This window comes from Capricornis sumatraensis, chromosome 10, assembly GCF_032405125.1.
Source record: "Capricornis sumatraensis isolate serow.1 chromosome 10, serow.2, whole genome shotgun sequence".
NCBI lineage: Eukaryota > Metazoa > Chordata > Mammalia > Artiodactyla > Bovidae > Capricornis > Capricornis sumatraensis.
The window spans coordinates 19,619,877-19,634,986 of NC_091078.1; the positions used below are offsets into that span (position 1 = coordinate 19,619,877).

Here is a 15,110-nt window from a genome sequence, read left to right on the forward strand (position 1 = left end):
GGTCAAGCACCCACAGAGTGACAAAGCCACACGGGCTGGAGGACCCAGGCAGCCACCACACCCCTGGGGGCCACTTGTTTTGGGGGCTTTTAATTCCTGCCCTCTCCATGCTCAAGGGCCTCAAGAAATGACAAGGGATTTAACTGCTTCCGTGCACACACCCCATATCTCAGGGTCCCTAAGCTGGGAAGACTCCCCTGGAATCTGTATACTCCAGATCTGGGGTGCTCCACAGAGAAAAAAAAAAAAACAAGAAATAGCACAATTATCCTCAATTCTCACCTAGTCTTTCTCATTCCATCAAGGAGACATCTCCTTGGTGTGGAACAGTTTGGTGCTGATATGGTTCTATCCCCTTCCAACCCCTACAGATCTCCCTTTTAACAAAGAGGGTCTTCCTGTAGAGCGTTTGGTGGGCACAGTAAGTAGGACAGAAATAACGCTCTTCTTCACTGTATCCATTTTATGGTAATACTGCTTTTTCCTCCCTTATTAAACTCAAGAATACAAGCTGATTTAAAGAAAAACATGCAGCCTAGGTGGTATTTGGAAAAGACGTGAATCTTGAGGTTAGCCGGAGAATCACTTATGTTTGAGAGGTACTACCCCAGCTCTTCGTTCTGCTTCTGGGGACGTGACTTAGACCACCCCATCTTGGCTGTGGCAGAGGATGGCTTGATCCCTGGGAGCCTGAAACAAGATTTGTCTCTTTGCTGGGAAGGGGGAACACTGCCACCTTGGGGAGGGTCCCTGAAACCCAGGCTGCAAAGCTCCAAATAGCCACTAGGTGTTGCAAGAGGTCTGCTGTGGGAAGGCTAAAGGGCGGCAGGCCTCAGCCTCACCCCTGACCTGGAGCCCCCTACTCCCATCCCCACCCCCACTGGCAACATCCTAACTTCCCTTGCCCATTAACAACTGCAAGTCAAGGGTGTTCTGCTTCCACTAAACAAGTGAGCAGCCTGCTGACCAAGAGGTTTCTATTAGTCTATGGGGAGGAATCATAGAGCAACAGCAAGACCAGAATGTTCCAGAATAAACATGGTCAGTGAGAGGACTGGTGTGACCACTGCCACCCTGTACCCAGAGGAGGCACCTGGACAGAACATCAACCTGGGCCATCCTGTACCACCTGCAGCTGCCACCCCTAAGTTCTCTGTTCTTGGGACAAAAGAAAAGGTCAGGAGTTAACCTGAGGGACCATAGTCTCCAGGCTCTGTGCAAAGCCCCCTCCCACTAGAAACTTCCTTCACTGTAACAGGCAGGGGACTTCCCCGGCAGTCCAGTGGTTAGGACTCCATGCTTTCACTGCAGGGGGCCCAGGTTCAATCCCTAGTCAGAGAACTAAGCTCCCACAGGCTACATGACTCAGCCAAAAAATAGACAAACACAGGCAGAAACACAGCCACGTACCCTGCACCCCCGCCCACCACTGTCCTGTCTCCTCTACCAGGTGGAATTACCTTTGCTTCCCAGAGTTTAGAGAAAACTCATCCACCAGTTTGTCATAGATTGTTCTGATATCATCCAGACACCCGTTGTCCCCAAAGGCCCCCCACTCCATGTTGATACACATTTGTCCCTGGTTTCCTTCTAGCGTCTCGACGTTTTTCATTTCCTCCATGTAGCAGGCATTGCTGCCAGTCCCTGAAATACATAAAGTGGGGAATGAATGGCCATGTCTCCATGCTTGGTGGGGAGGGGGATTGCAACTAGGCCTGGCGCTCCACCGGGGCACGCTTCTGAGATGAACATTTACTTTCCCAATGTCTTCCAGGAAAATCTCAAAATATCATGGGAAAGTTAGAGTGAAAACTGCCCAGAGCATTTGATTAACTCACTTTATACCAAGGCACCAATACTAAGAGCCTCAAACGTTCACCTGTCCCAGCAGGGCTGCTGCTGCTGCTGCTGCTAAGTCGCTTCAGTCGTGTCCTACTCTGTCCAACCCCATAGATGGCACCCCACCAAGCTCCTCCGTCCAGGGGATTTTCCAGCAAGAATACTGGAGTGGGTTGCCATTTCCTTCTCCACCAAGTAGGGCTATGCTTACTTTAATACAAGACGGTGTTAGAGCAAAGGGATGCATCTTAAAAGTGGTGGAGGTTCATGCAGCATTCAGATTGAAAGGGTATTTCTCCAATTCTCTTCCCCCACCCCCCCAACACACTGGCCACAGATACAAACACACACACACACACTATTGGGCTTCCCAGGGGGTAAAGAGCCTGCCTGCCAAAGCAGGAGATCAGTCAGGAAGATTCCCTGGAGGAGGGCATGGCAATCCACTCCAATATTCTTGCTCGGAGAATTCCTTGGGCAGAGAAGCCTGGCAGGCAACAGTCCATGGGGTCGCAAAGAGTAGGACACAACTGAAGCGACTTAGCACACATGCATATATTACTATTAATACATGGAGGTGTTGTCTACTATCCAGCCACACATATCCATATATCTTATCACACTTGGTCATGGACTCTGCCTGAATAAACTCTCCTGTGTGTTCTACAATGAGGCCTCTGGTTGGTTCACCGAAGGACAGCGTCCTGAGCATGTCCAGGGTGCATTTCTAAAGCAATGGTTCCTCACCATTTTGGTGTCACAGATCTCTTTGAAATTCTGATGATTCTTCTGAGAAAGGAACTTCCCTGGTGGTCAGGGGCTAAGATTCTGTGCTCCCAATGCAGGGGTCCAGGGTTCAATCCCTGGCCTGGGAACTGGTAGCACTAGTGGTAAAGAACCCTCCTGTCACTGCAGGAGACGTAAAAGATAGGGGTTTGATCTCTGGGTCAGGAAGATCTCCTGGAGGAGGAAATGGCAACCCACTCCAGTATTCTTGCCTGGAGAATCCCATGGACAGAGGAGCCTGGCAAAGAGTCGGACACAACTGAATCAACTTAGCACACACACACTCCTGAGAAAAGGGACATCTCCCCAGGTGTACCCATACACTGTATACACATAGTCTCACAAATGGCTTCCAGGGGCTCAGGAGCCTCTGATTTCCATCCCTGATGTCCCAGAACAGGGCTACTCAGAGTGTGGTCCCTTAAGGACTAGGGTTAGAACCCAAACTGTTTGCTGTTCTCATCCAGGAGGATTTAGGTCCAGATGCTGGGAGGAAGTGTTCTAAAACTTTCATAACAGTTTTAATTGCCAGATATCAAACTTGTGGTTGTTGGCTTTGTCTCAGCGAATGGATGGGAAATTTAAAAACCAACCAAGCAACCAAGGAGTCCCTCACATAGATATTTTTCTATATACCTGAATCCCCTGAGGAGTTGTTAAGGTGGATTTCCTGATTCAGGAGGTGAAGGGTGAGTCCCAAGACCCTGCATTTCTAATACACTCTTAGATGATGCTGATGTTGCTGGTCCATGGACCACAACAAGATTCACAAGGCCCTAGAGCACCATGGACCCATCCTGGGTGGGATGCAGAGGTAGATGGATTTTCAACATCATTAAGGGACACAAAGACACCCCTACCAACTAGACGAGTGGGCTCAGGTTGTTTTATGCCCTTTAAAGAAACAAGTAGAATTTGCAGATGCTTCTGACTGTATAACTATAAGCAGATAGGGTAGGGGGTCCCCGGAGAAATACAAACAGGCATGATTTTCTTAACATTAGTGAAGCCATGTTGGCCTAATGCATTTTGTGATCTAAGTTTGGCCACAATTCTTGCTCTGCAACAGGTCTCAGTAATAATGATCTTAAGGGACAAAAGAACAAACTATCATCAGGGAAGAGAAGTAATAATAGCAAAAAAAATAAAGCAGTTGTAAAGATTCCTAGTTCTGTTTCATGTTAAAGATTAGCCTGAAGCACTTTCCTGAGCTGTTTTGCAGACTTTTAAACCCCCTGCAGGCACTCAACTGCCAGATCATCATGTATGGATGTGAGAGTTGGATCATAAAGAAAGCTGAGCGCCAAAGAATTAGCGCTTTTGAACTGTGGTGTTGCAGAAGACTTGAAAGTCCCTGGGACTGCAGGAAGATCAAACCAGTCAATCCTAAAGGAAATCAGTCCTGGGTATTCATTGGAGCAACTGATGCTGAAGCTGAAGCTCCAGTACTTTGGCCACCTGATGCAAAGAACTAACTCATTAGAAAAGATCCTGATGCTGGGAAAGATTGAAGGCCGAAGGAGAAGGGGACGACAAAGGATGAGATGGCTGGATGGCATCCCTGACTCAATAGATATGAGTTTGAGCAATCTCCAAGAGAGATAATGAAGGGCAGGGAAACCTGGTGTGTTGCAGTCCAAGGGGTCGCAAAGAGTTGGACACAACTGAGCAACTGAACTGACTGAAGGGATGGTGATGTTGACCTTTCTGACCCTTGTGACTTAAATCAAATGAAGCCTGGACTCTGTCAACCTTTGCCCCAACTCTATACTGAATTCTCCTTCGCCCAAGCCCAAGGTATTTCATGAATGTGCAAGTACCCTTAGCTTAAAACTTCCCCAATTTTTCTGTTGTAGGAGACACTGCTTTGGGAAAGATCCCCAGTGTTCTCCTTCTGATCTTTGGTTTGGCTGTGTCTTTTGGCTCAATGCCCACCAAGAAGCCAACCCAGTTTTGGATTAACATCACTGGATTACTTTTGCTTTCTCAGTTCCCTTTCAACCAGAGGGTAAAATTGAGAGAAGAGGCCCAGAAATGGAAGGGGTACAAAGAAAACCAAAATATGCAAACCATACTTCTTGCTGGGGGAGTTCTGCGCAGAGATCAATTGATGGCAAAGAGTGGTTTGAAGGCAGCAGAACCCCTCCTACACCTCCCCCACACCCCTGCCCTTACATCTGTGGGTCTGACTCAGGCAGGAAGCAGAGAAAGTGCCGAGTCACTCTAGCTTTGCATTTCATACCTAAGGCCATTCATAAGCAGAAAGGGGAAGGGACCAGGAGAAAGCAAGCTTTGCAAAAGAAAGAAAGAAACAAAGCCCCAAAGTCAGGCCTCAACCAACCTTCCCCTGGAGCTGCTCCTCTTCTTTTAAATCTCCACTGAAGCCAAAAGTGGATTAATAAAAGAAAAGGTCTTCCTGGCACCAGGAAGGCAGCCTGCTGGGGTCTTCTCCCAATCGCCCAGGTCTACGCAGCAGGGTGCTAACCCTCTCTGCCCAGGGAGGTCTGCAGGTGTTGACTAAGAAACCGGGCCTTTTCTCAGCATTCCTGAGACTAGGAGCAGGATCAGTTAAACAAATGGTTTTCTTGCAACCTAAATAAAGATGCTTCTGGAATTCTGTGCTCTCAAGGCCCAGATCCTTACTTGGATTATAAAGGAACAAGCTGAAAAGCCAAAAGATAATCCTTCTGCCTATAACCAAGCAGGACCCTACGGGGCTTTCCCTGGACAGACCCTACTCCCACACTGTCTGCTTTAGCTCCTCTCTGAAGTGCCTAGATAATACGTCTGAAGAACATTCCCTGAGTTGTGTTACAGATGCCAAAACCCTCACCAAATGGAAGATACTTGCTGACCTTGGGCACACAGCCCACAGGCCTGCTGGAGCCAAAGGATTGATAATGTTAACCCCTGTGACACCACCCTGCTGCCTCACCTCAACCAGTCAGAGAACTGTGCACGAGCTGATCACATTCTGGGACTCCCTCCCTCATGTGGCCTTCTTAGGGACCCCATGAACTTTAGCCCACCAGGCTTCTTTATTTGTCCATAGGATTCTCCAGGCAAGAATCCTGGAGTGGGTTGCCATGTTCTCCTTCATAGGATCTTCCCAACCTAGGGATCAAACCCCAGTCTCCTGAAATGCAGGTGGGTTCTTTACCATCTGAGCCACCAGGGAAGCCCGTTAAAATGGCTTCGCTGAAACCAACTGGGGAGTTTAGACTTTTTGAACACTGACTGTCCTGGATTCCTTGTATGGCGCCTTACAATAAATGCTGTACTTTTATCCTATGCTAATAAACTACCTCTTTTTCTATCAAAAAAAAAGTGGTTTTTCCTTCACCATAAACCAGTGTTGGTGGATTGGCTTTACTGGGTGAGCGGACCCAGGTTTTGGCTCAGTAACGTGCCTCCCTCTTCAGCAGCTGGCGGGCCACTGCTGCTGAAGGCCAAATGGCATCCAGACTGCCCTCTGGCCCTTCTCTGCAGTCAGGAAAAGAGTAGGCTCTGCTTCTTTCCCAGCCACAGACCTGGCCCTGCAACACCTGCCCAAGTCCCTCATACAAGCCCTCTGAGTTGCCCTGCTGAGCAGGTCAGCTCCAGGCCCTCCCACCCTGTCCACTGGGGCCATGAGAGCCACCAGGAGCCTCATTCCCGGAGAGTTCAGTTTCTGACTTTCTGCTCACCCTCATGGGGTGAGTTTTAGGAGGGGAAACCTCTGGAGAGCCCTGCAGCCTCAGTCTACAATGCAACTCTGGAGGTGTAAGGGGACAGTGCCGACAGATGTACGATGTCTCCCACCAAGCACCGAGATGCTGACTCAGGGCTCCACAAAACAGGAAAACCCAGCCTTCCCTGCCGCGGAAAAAGACCTTCCAGGACACCCACCTACAATGAGTCCAACCTCGCAGCTGGGCTCCTCATAAGCACAGGTCATCATGGTGCCCACCGTGTCATTGACCACAGCCACCACGTCCAGGTCAAATTCCTTTGGAAAGAAAAAGACAAGTTTAGCTTTAGGGGAAGGACACGCACTGCCCAGCTTGAGGTCTGCAGGTTCACTCTGCTGCATGCCAGTCAGAAAGCCGCTGGTGCGTCATCTGAAACTGTTTCCTTAACAGCCTGTGAAAGGTAACGAGATGCTCCTTCACTAAGCATCTGCTATTAAAGGTGCATCTGAAGCCTGAACTCGGAAGAAAGAATGCATTCTACCCACTTCCGAGATGGCACTGAGCACTAGAGAGGCAGCCCAGAGGGCACCGTGGGATGGGGAAAAGCCGAGGAATCACGGCCACGCAGCTCTTTGTCTTGGCAGGTAAAAATGATAGCCTTCAGAGGGCGTGACGGAAATACCAAATCCATGTCTCAGAATCTGTCCAGACAAGCAAGTACACAAAGGCACATACAAGCGTATTTTCTCCGTAACTCAGGAGAGCCAGGAGAAACAACTGGAATGCAGATCAAAGGGGACTATGGAAGGCCCGACGCAGACAAACCCTGGAATCCTGTGCAGCCAAGAAAGCGAGTGAGGTTGGCCTCTATATAGTAACATGAAAGACTCCTGGTTTCCTATTAAATGAAAAAAAAAAAAACCCAAGCAGCTGTAATATAGTATATATGGAATGACTCCCATTTTTTAAATGTGTGTTTATTTGTATACACATGGAAAGTACATTGGAAGAACACTAAAAGTTTGTGAAATGGGCAAAATGAGTCATCAGATTTCTTTTCAATGAAATATTAACTGTTGTTTAGCATATTCTTCTAGGATCAACCGGCTCCTCTTCATGCCTATTCATTTCAGCTTTTCTAACTGCCTGTGTATTTATCTGCTCTTCTGAACCAGAGAGACTTGAATGGACTGTTTTCTTTAACTTCTTACTGATTTCCTCATTAACTAAGGAGCTAATTTTTTATTTTACATTTTGTCAACGTCCTCCAGCCAAAGACCATACCCATAGAAACGCACCCACAGTAGATAAAGCTGGGCTTCCTGGCTGGTTGGCTGCAACACAGGCAAACACATCCCATGGGGTGACTCAGAATGTGTTAGAAAGCACAAGTCTAGGATTTGAGCCTGTGCTGGTGGTTTTAGGGAGGGTGCCAAGAAGTGGGGTTTGGCTCTGGACTGGGTGCTGTCAGGAGGCAGGGCCATCTCCGAGTGTGTGCCAAGTTCTGCTGTGATGACGGAGTGCTTCTTTCTCACCTGATTCCATCACTGTCGCAGGGGGGCTGTGACGGCAGCTGTGCCCCGCAACAGTGCCAGGCTGTGCCCCACAGTCAAGAGCTGATTTTCCCTTTTTCAAGCTAGAGGAGAGCCATGATTTTACATTCCTTAAACTATCCCTTAATAACACAAAACTGTTCTGATATTTTATTGCCATTGGGTGGGGGGAATGTTAGTACCCTTGTTGCATACTTCTGTATCGACTGAATTCTATACAACAAACAAGTACAACCTTTTTTTTTTCGGTGGTATAGAGTGACTGGTGGGATCTTAGTTCTGCAACCAGGTATCAAACCTGTGCCCCCTGCAGTGGAACTGTGGAGTCCTAACCACTGGGTCACCAGAGAATTCCCAATCAAGTACAATTTTTATAATCTGAAGAAAGGAGCAGTTCAGTGGTTAAGACTGGCAGTCCAGTGGTTAAGACTCTGAGCTTAGTGCTCGCTTCGGCAGCACATATTCTAAAAAAGACTCTGAGCTTACAATGCAAGGGCCGAGGGTTCGATTCCTGCTTGGGGAAATAAGATTCCACATGCTATGTGGTGCAGCCAAAAAATCAAAACATAACCTGAAAAAAAGTAGTAAGGATTTTTTAAAACATCCTTTTAATAGTTACCTCTCTCCTTTTTATCGCCTCCCTCAGTAAGGTTGCTACGTCGTGCCCCACGCAGTCGGTTGCCTTAAAACCTTTGGTCCAGGTGATTAAGATACCCTGCAACAAGAAGGGCCCCGCAGAGTCTCGTGTCATTAATCCTTCCAGGCAGAACACAAAATGCCACTCCCTCCTTCCAGAGTAAACACCTGCTAAGACAGTACAGTGAGATGACGCTGGAACGTCGGAGGCACAACGAGTAGAATATGAAGAGTCCTCCCAGGCCTGCCCCCTTCTCACAGTTCTCACAGTGGTCTGGTTTATAAGCGCCACTTCACAGATGGAGACTCTAAAGGAGATCAGCCCTGGGATTTCTTTGGAAGGAATGATGCTAAAGCTGAAACTCCAGTACTTTGGCCACCTCATGCGAAGAATTGACTCACTGGAAAAGACTCTGATGCTGGGAGGGATTGGGGGCAGGAGGAGAAGGGGACGACAGAGGATGAGATGGCTGGATGGCATCATGGACTCAATGGACGTGAGTCTGAGTGAACTCCGGGAGTTGGTGATGGACAGGGAGGCCTGGCGTGCTGAGATTCATGGCGTCGCAAAGAGTCGGACACGACTGAGTGACTGAACTGAACTGGGCATAGAAAGTTAATGGTGCTGCCCGTGGTGTCACCAACTAGTTCCCCTGAAGAACAGTTTGCCAAAAACAGAAGTGGAGAAATGCAAACTTTTAGTAACTCTGTTACTACCTAAAGTCAACTTTAGGCTTGATTGGACTGTAGTTTATATGCTTGCTTGCTGTGTACTCACTATGATGACGGTACAAGTGAACTGCTTTTAAAAACCACCAGACCTTTAAAAAACCACCCTTGAAAACTGCCAGAAACAAGTTTACATGGATCCACCTGTTGAGATCTCAAAGCCTTTAAGAGGGAAAAAGCCCTAAGTCAGCACTGTGACTGGATTAACTGGCTTCAGAGGCAGGTGGCCCTACCTAGCGTCTCAACTGCTGCCAGTCATACGCTGCAAACCCTGGCCTAAGACCTATGTCATGCGATGCTAGCACCACGGCTTCCTCCCTGGCCATACCCCTACCTGGGAAAACACGGGCACCCGCAACAACAGGACGGGGCCTGCCTGCACGACTCTGAACAGTCAGCTCCTTTCACATGGACTGTCCCCCGGCCCCACCAGGACCCCTAAGCGTGGTGCTGGAGCTGCTGGTCTAAGGGCTGGGATGCTCCACTAGACTGGGGGCTCCCTGAGGACAGGAACTGCCTGCCTAGTGTTCTCAGTCCTCAGCAGGTGCTCAAGCCCTGACCTTGAACCCTGTGTCATTCCATCTACTGAATAAACATTTATTAAGCGTCTTTTCTGCTAGCACACTGGGCTAGGGCCTGTGGGGAACACAGATCCTTGGCTCAAGGGTCAAATGACGTTGAAGAAAAGAATGACACAGAAGAGCACTAAAAACTGGGTAAAAAGTGCTACAACCAGGCAACATGAGAACAGGGAACACTAAGGAGGGTGAGATTCTTTTTGCCTGGAGGCCCAGAAGAGGTACATGCTTTAAATGATAAAAGAAGAATAGAGTCTGAAGATGTTTTGGAGGGTGTGGCGTAAGAGCTGGGTCAACCCTCTGTGACAGCTAAATTGTCCAGAATCGAGGGGTGACACACAGTCTGGAGGAGGCTTCAAGGGCTGACCCACACTGGCCAACAGTCGGTCAGTGCTGCCCGATGTCTGAGGCCTGGAAAGAAAGAGACTCACCGCATCTAAGCTCGTCTGCTTGCAGGGAAACGAAAATGTGAAGCCCAGAGGCATTTTAGGGCCCTTGATGCCCATGTAGTCCAGGAAGTCAGAGATGCAGGAAACGATGTGGTCAAACAGCTTTAGAAGAAAAGAAGGGATTACTCATGCACCTCTGGGTTCACACCCTCAGTGCGCGCGCGCGCGCACACACACACAGACACACACACACACACACACACACACAGACACACGCACACACAATGACACAGGCAGAGCAAGCTGCCCTCCCTCGGATCTTCAGAGGGGCCTGAGCATCCTCAGCCCAGGCGGGCTGAATGTACCTGACACTTTTGGGCTGCACGGACCCAGCTGCACTGCAGCACGTATCACATGGAGGCTCTGGGGTCCAGCAATGCTACTGGCCACGTATGTGACGCACACGTGCCTTGGCGAGGGAAAAGCAACACTATCTTACCTCCTCCCCAGTGCCCTGCATGATTTCAATGGGAATGGCATAGATCTTATTGTGCATTTCCACCGATCTCTTTTTCCCACTACGGATTTTCACCAGCAGGACGCGGAAATTCGTTCCTCCAAGATCCAGGGCCAAGAAGTCACCATTCTCTGTTGTAGTCAAGAACATCAAGAAGGTCAAGAAGAGTGAATTTCACCTCCTGGCAGCCAGTAAGTCCAAGACTTCAAACTTTCAAGGGAGGAAACCCCATATTAAACAGAGGGGAGAAACTGTTAAGTCTTTTCTCAGCATACAGCCCAGGCTCAGAGAGGTGGGCACAAACTCATGACCACCACAGTCTCCAAGTCACACCAGAAGACAAAAGGCCCCATGGATGAACCAACAGGACCAGCAAGGTCACAGTACAGGTTGGATGCTGAGCTCCAATGTGCCTGGATGTAAAACTCCCCAGGCCTCTGCGGGCCTCTCACACTCTCCACCTAGGAAGGAGGCGCTGGGTGTGTCCTTCTTCTGCCTTACTGTGTTTAGCAAAGGACCTACAAGCAATCTCAGTGCTTCAGAATCCGCCCAGCTCTGTTCTTTAAGCAATACTTTCTAATTCGGAGTCAGGGCTGTGGTTTTAAAGACAGCACCTGCCTGGGAGTCCAGACCAGGGGAGGTCAGCTGCCTCGAGTCTCACATGCAGCAAGCAAGTCGGTGGTAAAAATGGAAGAGAGGGACTTCACTGGTGGTCCAGTGGCTAACACTTCACTTTCTAACGCAGGGGATGTGAGTTCAGTTCCTGGTTGGGGAGCTAAGATTCCACATCCCTCATGGTCAAAAACACAAAACAGAAAACAGAAGCAACACTGTAACAAACTCAATAGACACTTTAGAAATGGTCTATATAAAAATAGAAAAGATATCTTTGAGAGGTTTGAGTGAGTTTCTAACTCTTGCCAAAATCATGCCACCCATCCCAGCGTCAATGCATCCCCTGGAGAAGACAACCTCCCGGCAGCCCCGCAGTGACTCGGCCGCTGGGATGAGAAGCGGGAGGCACGTGTGAGCCCCCAGCTCAGGTCCTCACCAGTCCCATCAGGAATGCTCCGGACGAAGGAGGGCAGCATCTTGACCACAGCCTTGTCATGCGTCTGCTTGCCCAGCCCCAATTCCATCTCAGCCCGCATCCTCTTTTTCACCTCCAGCAGCATTTCCTTGGTAAGACTGAAGTGGGCCAGGGTTTCTTCTATCTGCCGGTGCTGCTCAGCCAGGCGGTAGGCCACAGCAGTCACCATGGCGGCCCCCTTGCCACTGCCGCTCTCGGAGAGGAGGAAACGCACATCGCAGTCGGGTACCAAGCGCCGCAGAGTCTTGTGGAAACGCCGAGAATACCTGGGGCGCGGGGCGCACAGTATACAGACTGAGCCAGACTGTCGGGACCTCTAGGATCCCCTTCTTTTTCCACGTTTTAATTCCATCTTCTACACTCACTTTCCTCGTTACTCAAGTCATACAACACATCCACTGTAGACAAGTTAGCAAACGCAGACAGGTAAAAAAGGAAAACTGAAATTACCCATAATCACACACAAAAAGAGAGGGCTCTCATTATTATACAAATATCGAGGGCCTTCTCTGGTGGTCTAATGGTTAAGACCCCATGTTTCCAGTGCAGGGGGCACAGGTTTGATCCCCGATCAGGGAACTAGGATCCCACATACCAGGCAGCCAAAAAAAAAAAATTGTATCGAGTACAGAAAATTCAGGGTTCAAAAATCTGTCGTCCACCATGACAAGGAGATAATACAGTACACTGGTTAAGAAAGAGCCCAGTGTTTAAGTCAGACCAGAAGGGACTTCCTTGGAGGTCCAGTGGTTAAGACTTTGGCTTCCAATGCAAGGGGTACAGGTTAGATCCCTGGTCAGGGAGCTAAGATTCCACATGCCTCAGGGCTAAAAAACCAAACAAAACAGAAGCAGTGTTGGAACAACTTCAATAAAGACTTTAAAAATGGTCCACATAAAAAAATCTTTAAAAAAAGTCCCCACTTCCACACCAGGGGACCTGGGCCTGTTACTTAATCCTGGAGTCAATGCAGATGACAGCGTCTGGCTGACAATGATGAGGAAGGAACGCAACTGAGTTCATCAAATGCTTCAGTGAATAACTGGTGCTAAGCAGGGCCTCAATAAAGAACTGCTCTTGTTTTTCATTTTCACTTGGCCCTTTCCCTCAGTCCCCAAGAGCTGAGATATTTTTTAGTGGTTAGAAGAGGACTTTAGGACAGGACTCAGTAAGACACAGAATTTTCTCCAGGTTTGTGGTCTGTTGTAAGTATGGAAGGCTGGGAAACTGGGAATTTAGAACCCCAAAATGATAAGAATGGTCAATTCCAGGGGATGGGATCAAAAATGGCTTCTCTCTGGCATTTTTTGAATTATTTGAAGTTTCTATACCAAAAGTATGTTACTTTGTATTTTAATCTGTATTTAATCAGTTATTTTTTTTAATATGATGTTGTAAATGAAGAGTTCGAGAGATGGCTGGTGGTGATGGCTGCACAACAGTATGAATGAACTTAAATTTACTGACCTATACACTAAAAAAATGGTTGAGATGGTGAATTTTATATTATGTATATTTTATCACAACTAGAAAATTATTTTAATGTGATGTAAATGCCTAAGCTTTCTTGTGCAAAAATTAGCCAAGAAATTTTTTTTTAATGGCTAATTGCATTATCAAGAATTTTACAAATACTCTTGTGAACCTGGCAGATAACAACAGCTAACTAGCTCAAACCCTATCCCCTCAATAACACTGAATTATCTCAGTCTAAGTCAATCTTCATTTAACTGTTTCAAGACCTGGTATGAAGGCACAGTATCTGCAAAGCCACTTCACAGGCACATTATAAATACAATGGGAGGAATATCTGAGGTCATGTATTTAATTAAAAAAAACATCTTATAGGCAGTCATTTTTAAAACTCAATACAGGGACTTCCCTGGCAGTCCAGGGGTTAAGATTTCACCTTCCAAGGCAGGGGTGTGGGTTCAATCCCTGAATGGGGGGCCTAAGATCCTACATGCTTTGTGGCCAAAAAAACAGAAGCAACATTGTAATAAATTCAATGAAGACTTTTAAAATGATCCACATCAAAAAAAGCTTTAAAAAATTAATTAAAATAAACCAAAAAAAAAATTAATTAAAATAAACAAATAAAACTCAGTACATAAAGACTTAGAATTCACCTTCAGCTTTTTAAAAAAATACAAACCATGTTCTTGTGGCCAAAGGCGGCTTCTGACACGAAGGAGCCCAACAGACAAGAGGGCAGCACCTAAGTGGGGATTACTGACAACCTAACCTCTCATCGGCTTGCAGATGCAAAGTGCTGACAAGCTGCCTGTTTTTAAAAATTACTATCTGAGTGTTTGGGGAGCTTTAGAAACTCACAGGAGCTTCTAACACAGGGATGTGGGCAGCACATGTAGGACCCAAACTACAGTGACAATGACAGTCCCTGATTAAATGCAGACAAGTAAGAGAATTGACGATACAGACACATTCCACCCAGTGCTCCTGGCAGCTAGAGAAGTCTCTAACAAGACTTATGAAATGAGGAGAGATGCCAGAGCAGTGCAGAAGCAACACCAGTGGGAATCAGCTGAGAGCCAGATATTTCTCCAAGTGGGCAACTCTGACCCTTCTGTCCAGCTAGATATTGTCTTATCTGCCAAAAACTTTCACTGGGTGCAAAAGTCTGACCTCTGGAGACGGTCCTTAGCCAGGGCAGGTACTGAGTGCCAATTAGAGCAAAGGGGACTCACTGTGGGTGCGTCTTGTAAAGGGACCCGTCGACACCAACCGTGGTCCGCAGCCTGGGCGTGCCCTTGTTATCTCGGAGGCGGCTCAAGATGGCGCCCAGGGTCGCCGCCACCAGGTTGGCAGAGCGAAATGAGACGATGGTGCACACGTGCTGAACCGAAACACAGTCGTCATCAGACGGCTCCACTCCCAGGCGGGTCAGGATTTCTTTGGCATTGTGGAGGCCTTCCTTATTCCTGTGAAGTCAGAGGCCAAAAGTTGTTAGTTAAGGACTACAGCCGGCAGTGCACTGCTGTGAGCACTGGGGCTTGAAGGTCCTGGGGAGGTGAACTGACCATTCATCATGTGTGTATGGCAAGGGAGAAATGCCCGAGACGGGGTCTCCTCCGTAAGAAGTCAGAAAGCAGCAGAAGGAAAAACTGTGATGGTTAAGTTATGTCAGGCACATGGAGAAGAGAGGTCAGCCCACATGGGCTCTGAACTGGTGGAGAAATAGCTGCTTCCATCCCAGGCCTCAGTGCTTCAGAGATGTGAGGGAATCTCCTGGTCTGGGTCTGTAGTATGCCCCTGGATTCTTACACATTCTTCCACGATTTTTTCAGTCAGAGTTTCATTT

General features: G+C 47.9%; 1 protein-coding gene across 3 annotated transcripts in view; it reads right to left on the reverse strand.

The window, feature by feature from the left end:
* HK1 (hexokinase 1) overlaps nucleotides 1-15,110 on the reverse strand; it is a 72,053-nt gene that overhangs the window by 6,544 nt on the left and 50,399 nt on the right. For all 3 annotated transcript variants that reach the window (XM_068982367.1, XM_068982370.1, XM_068982369.1), the window contains 7 exons: nucleotides 14,497-14,730; nucleotides 11,750-12,054; nucleotides 10,681-10,829; nucleotides 10,224-10,343; nucleotides 8,469-8,564; nucleotides 6,514-6,613; nucleotides 1,461-1,644 (listed from right to left, as the gene is read on the reverse strand). In XM_068982367.1, coding sequence (XP_068838468.1) covers nucleotides 1,461-1,644; nucleotides 6,514-6,613; nucleotides 8,469-8,564; nucleotides 10,224-10,343; nucleotides 10,681-10,829; nucleotides 11,750-12,054; nucleotides 14,497-14,730 — 1,188 coding nt within the window. The remainder of the gene's footprint in view (nucleotides 1-1,460; nucleotides 1,645-6,513; nucleotides 6,614-8,468; nucleotides 8,565-10,223; nucleotides 10,344-10,680; nucleotides 10,830-11,749; nucleotides 12,055-14,496; nucleotides 14,731-15,110) is intronic.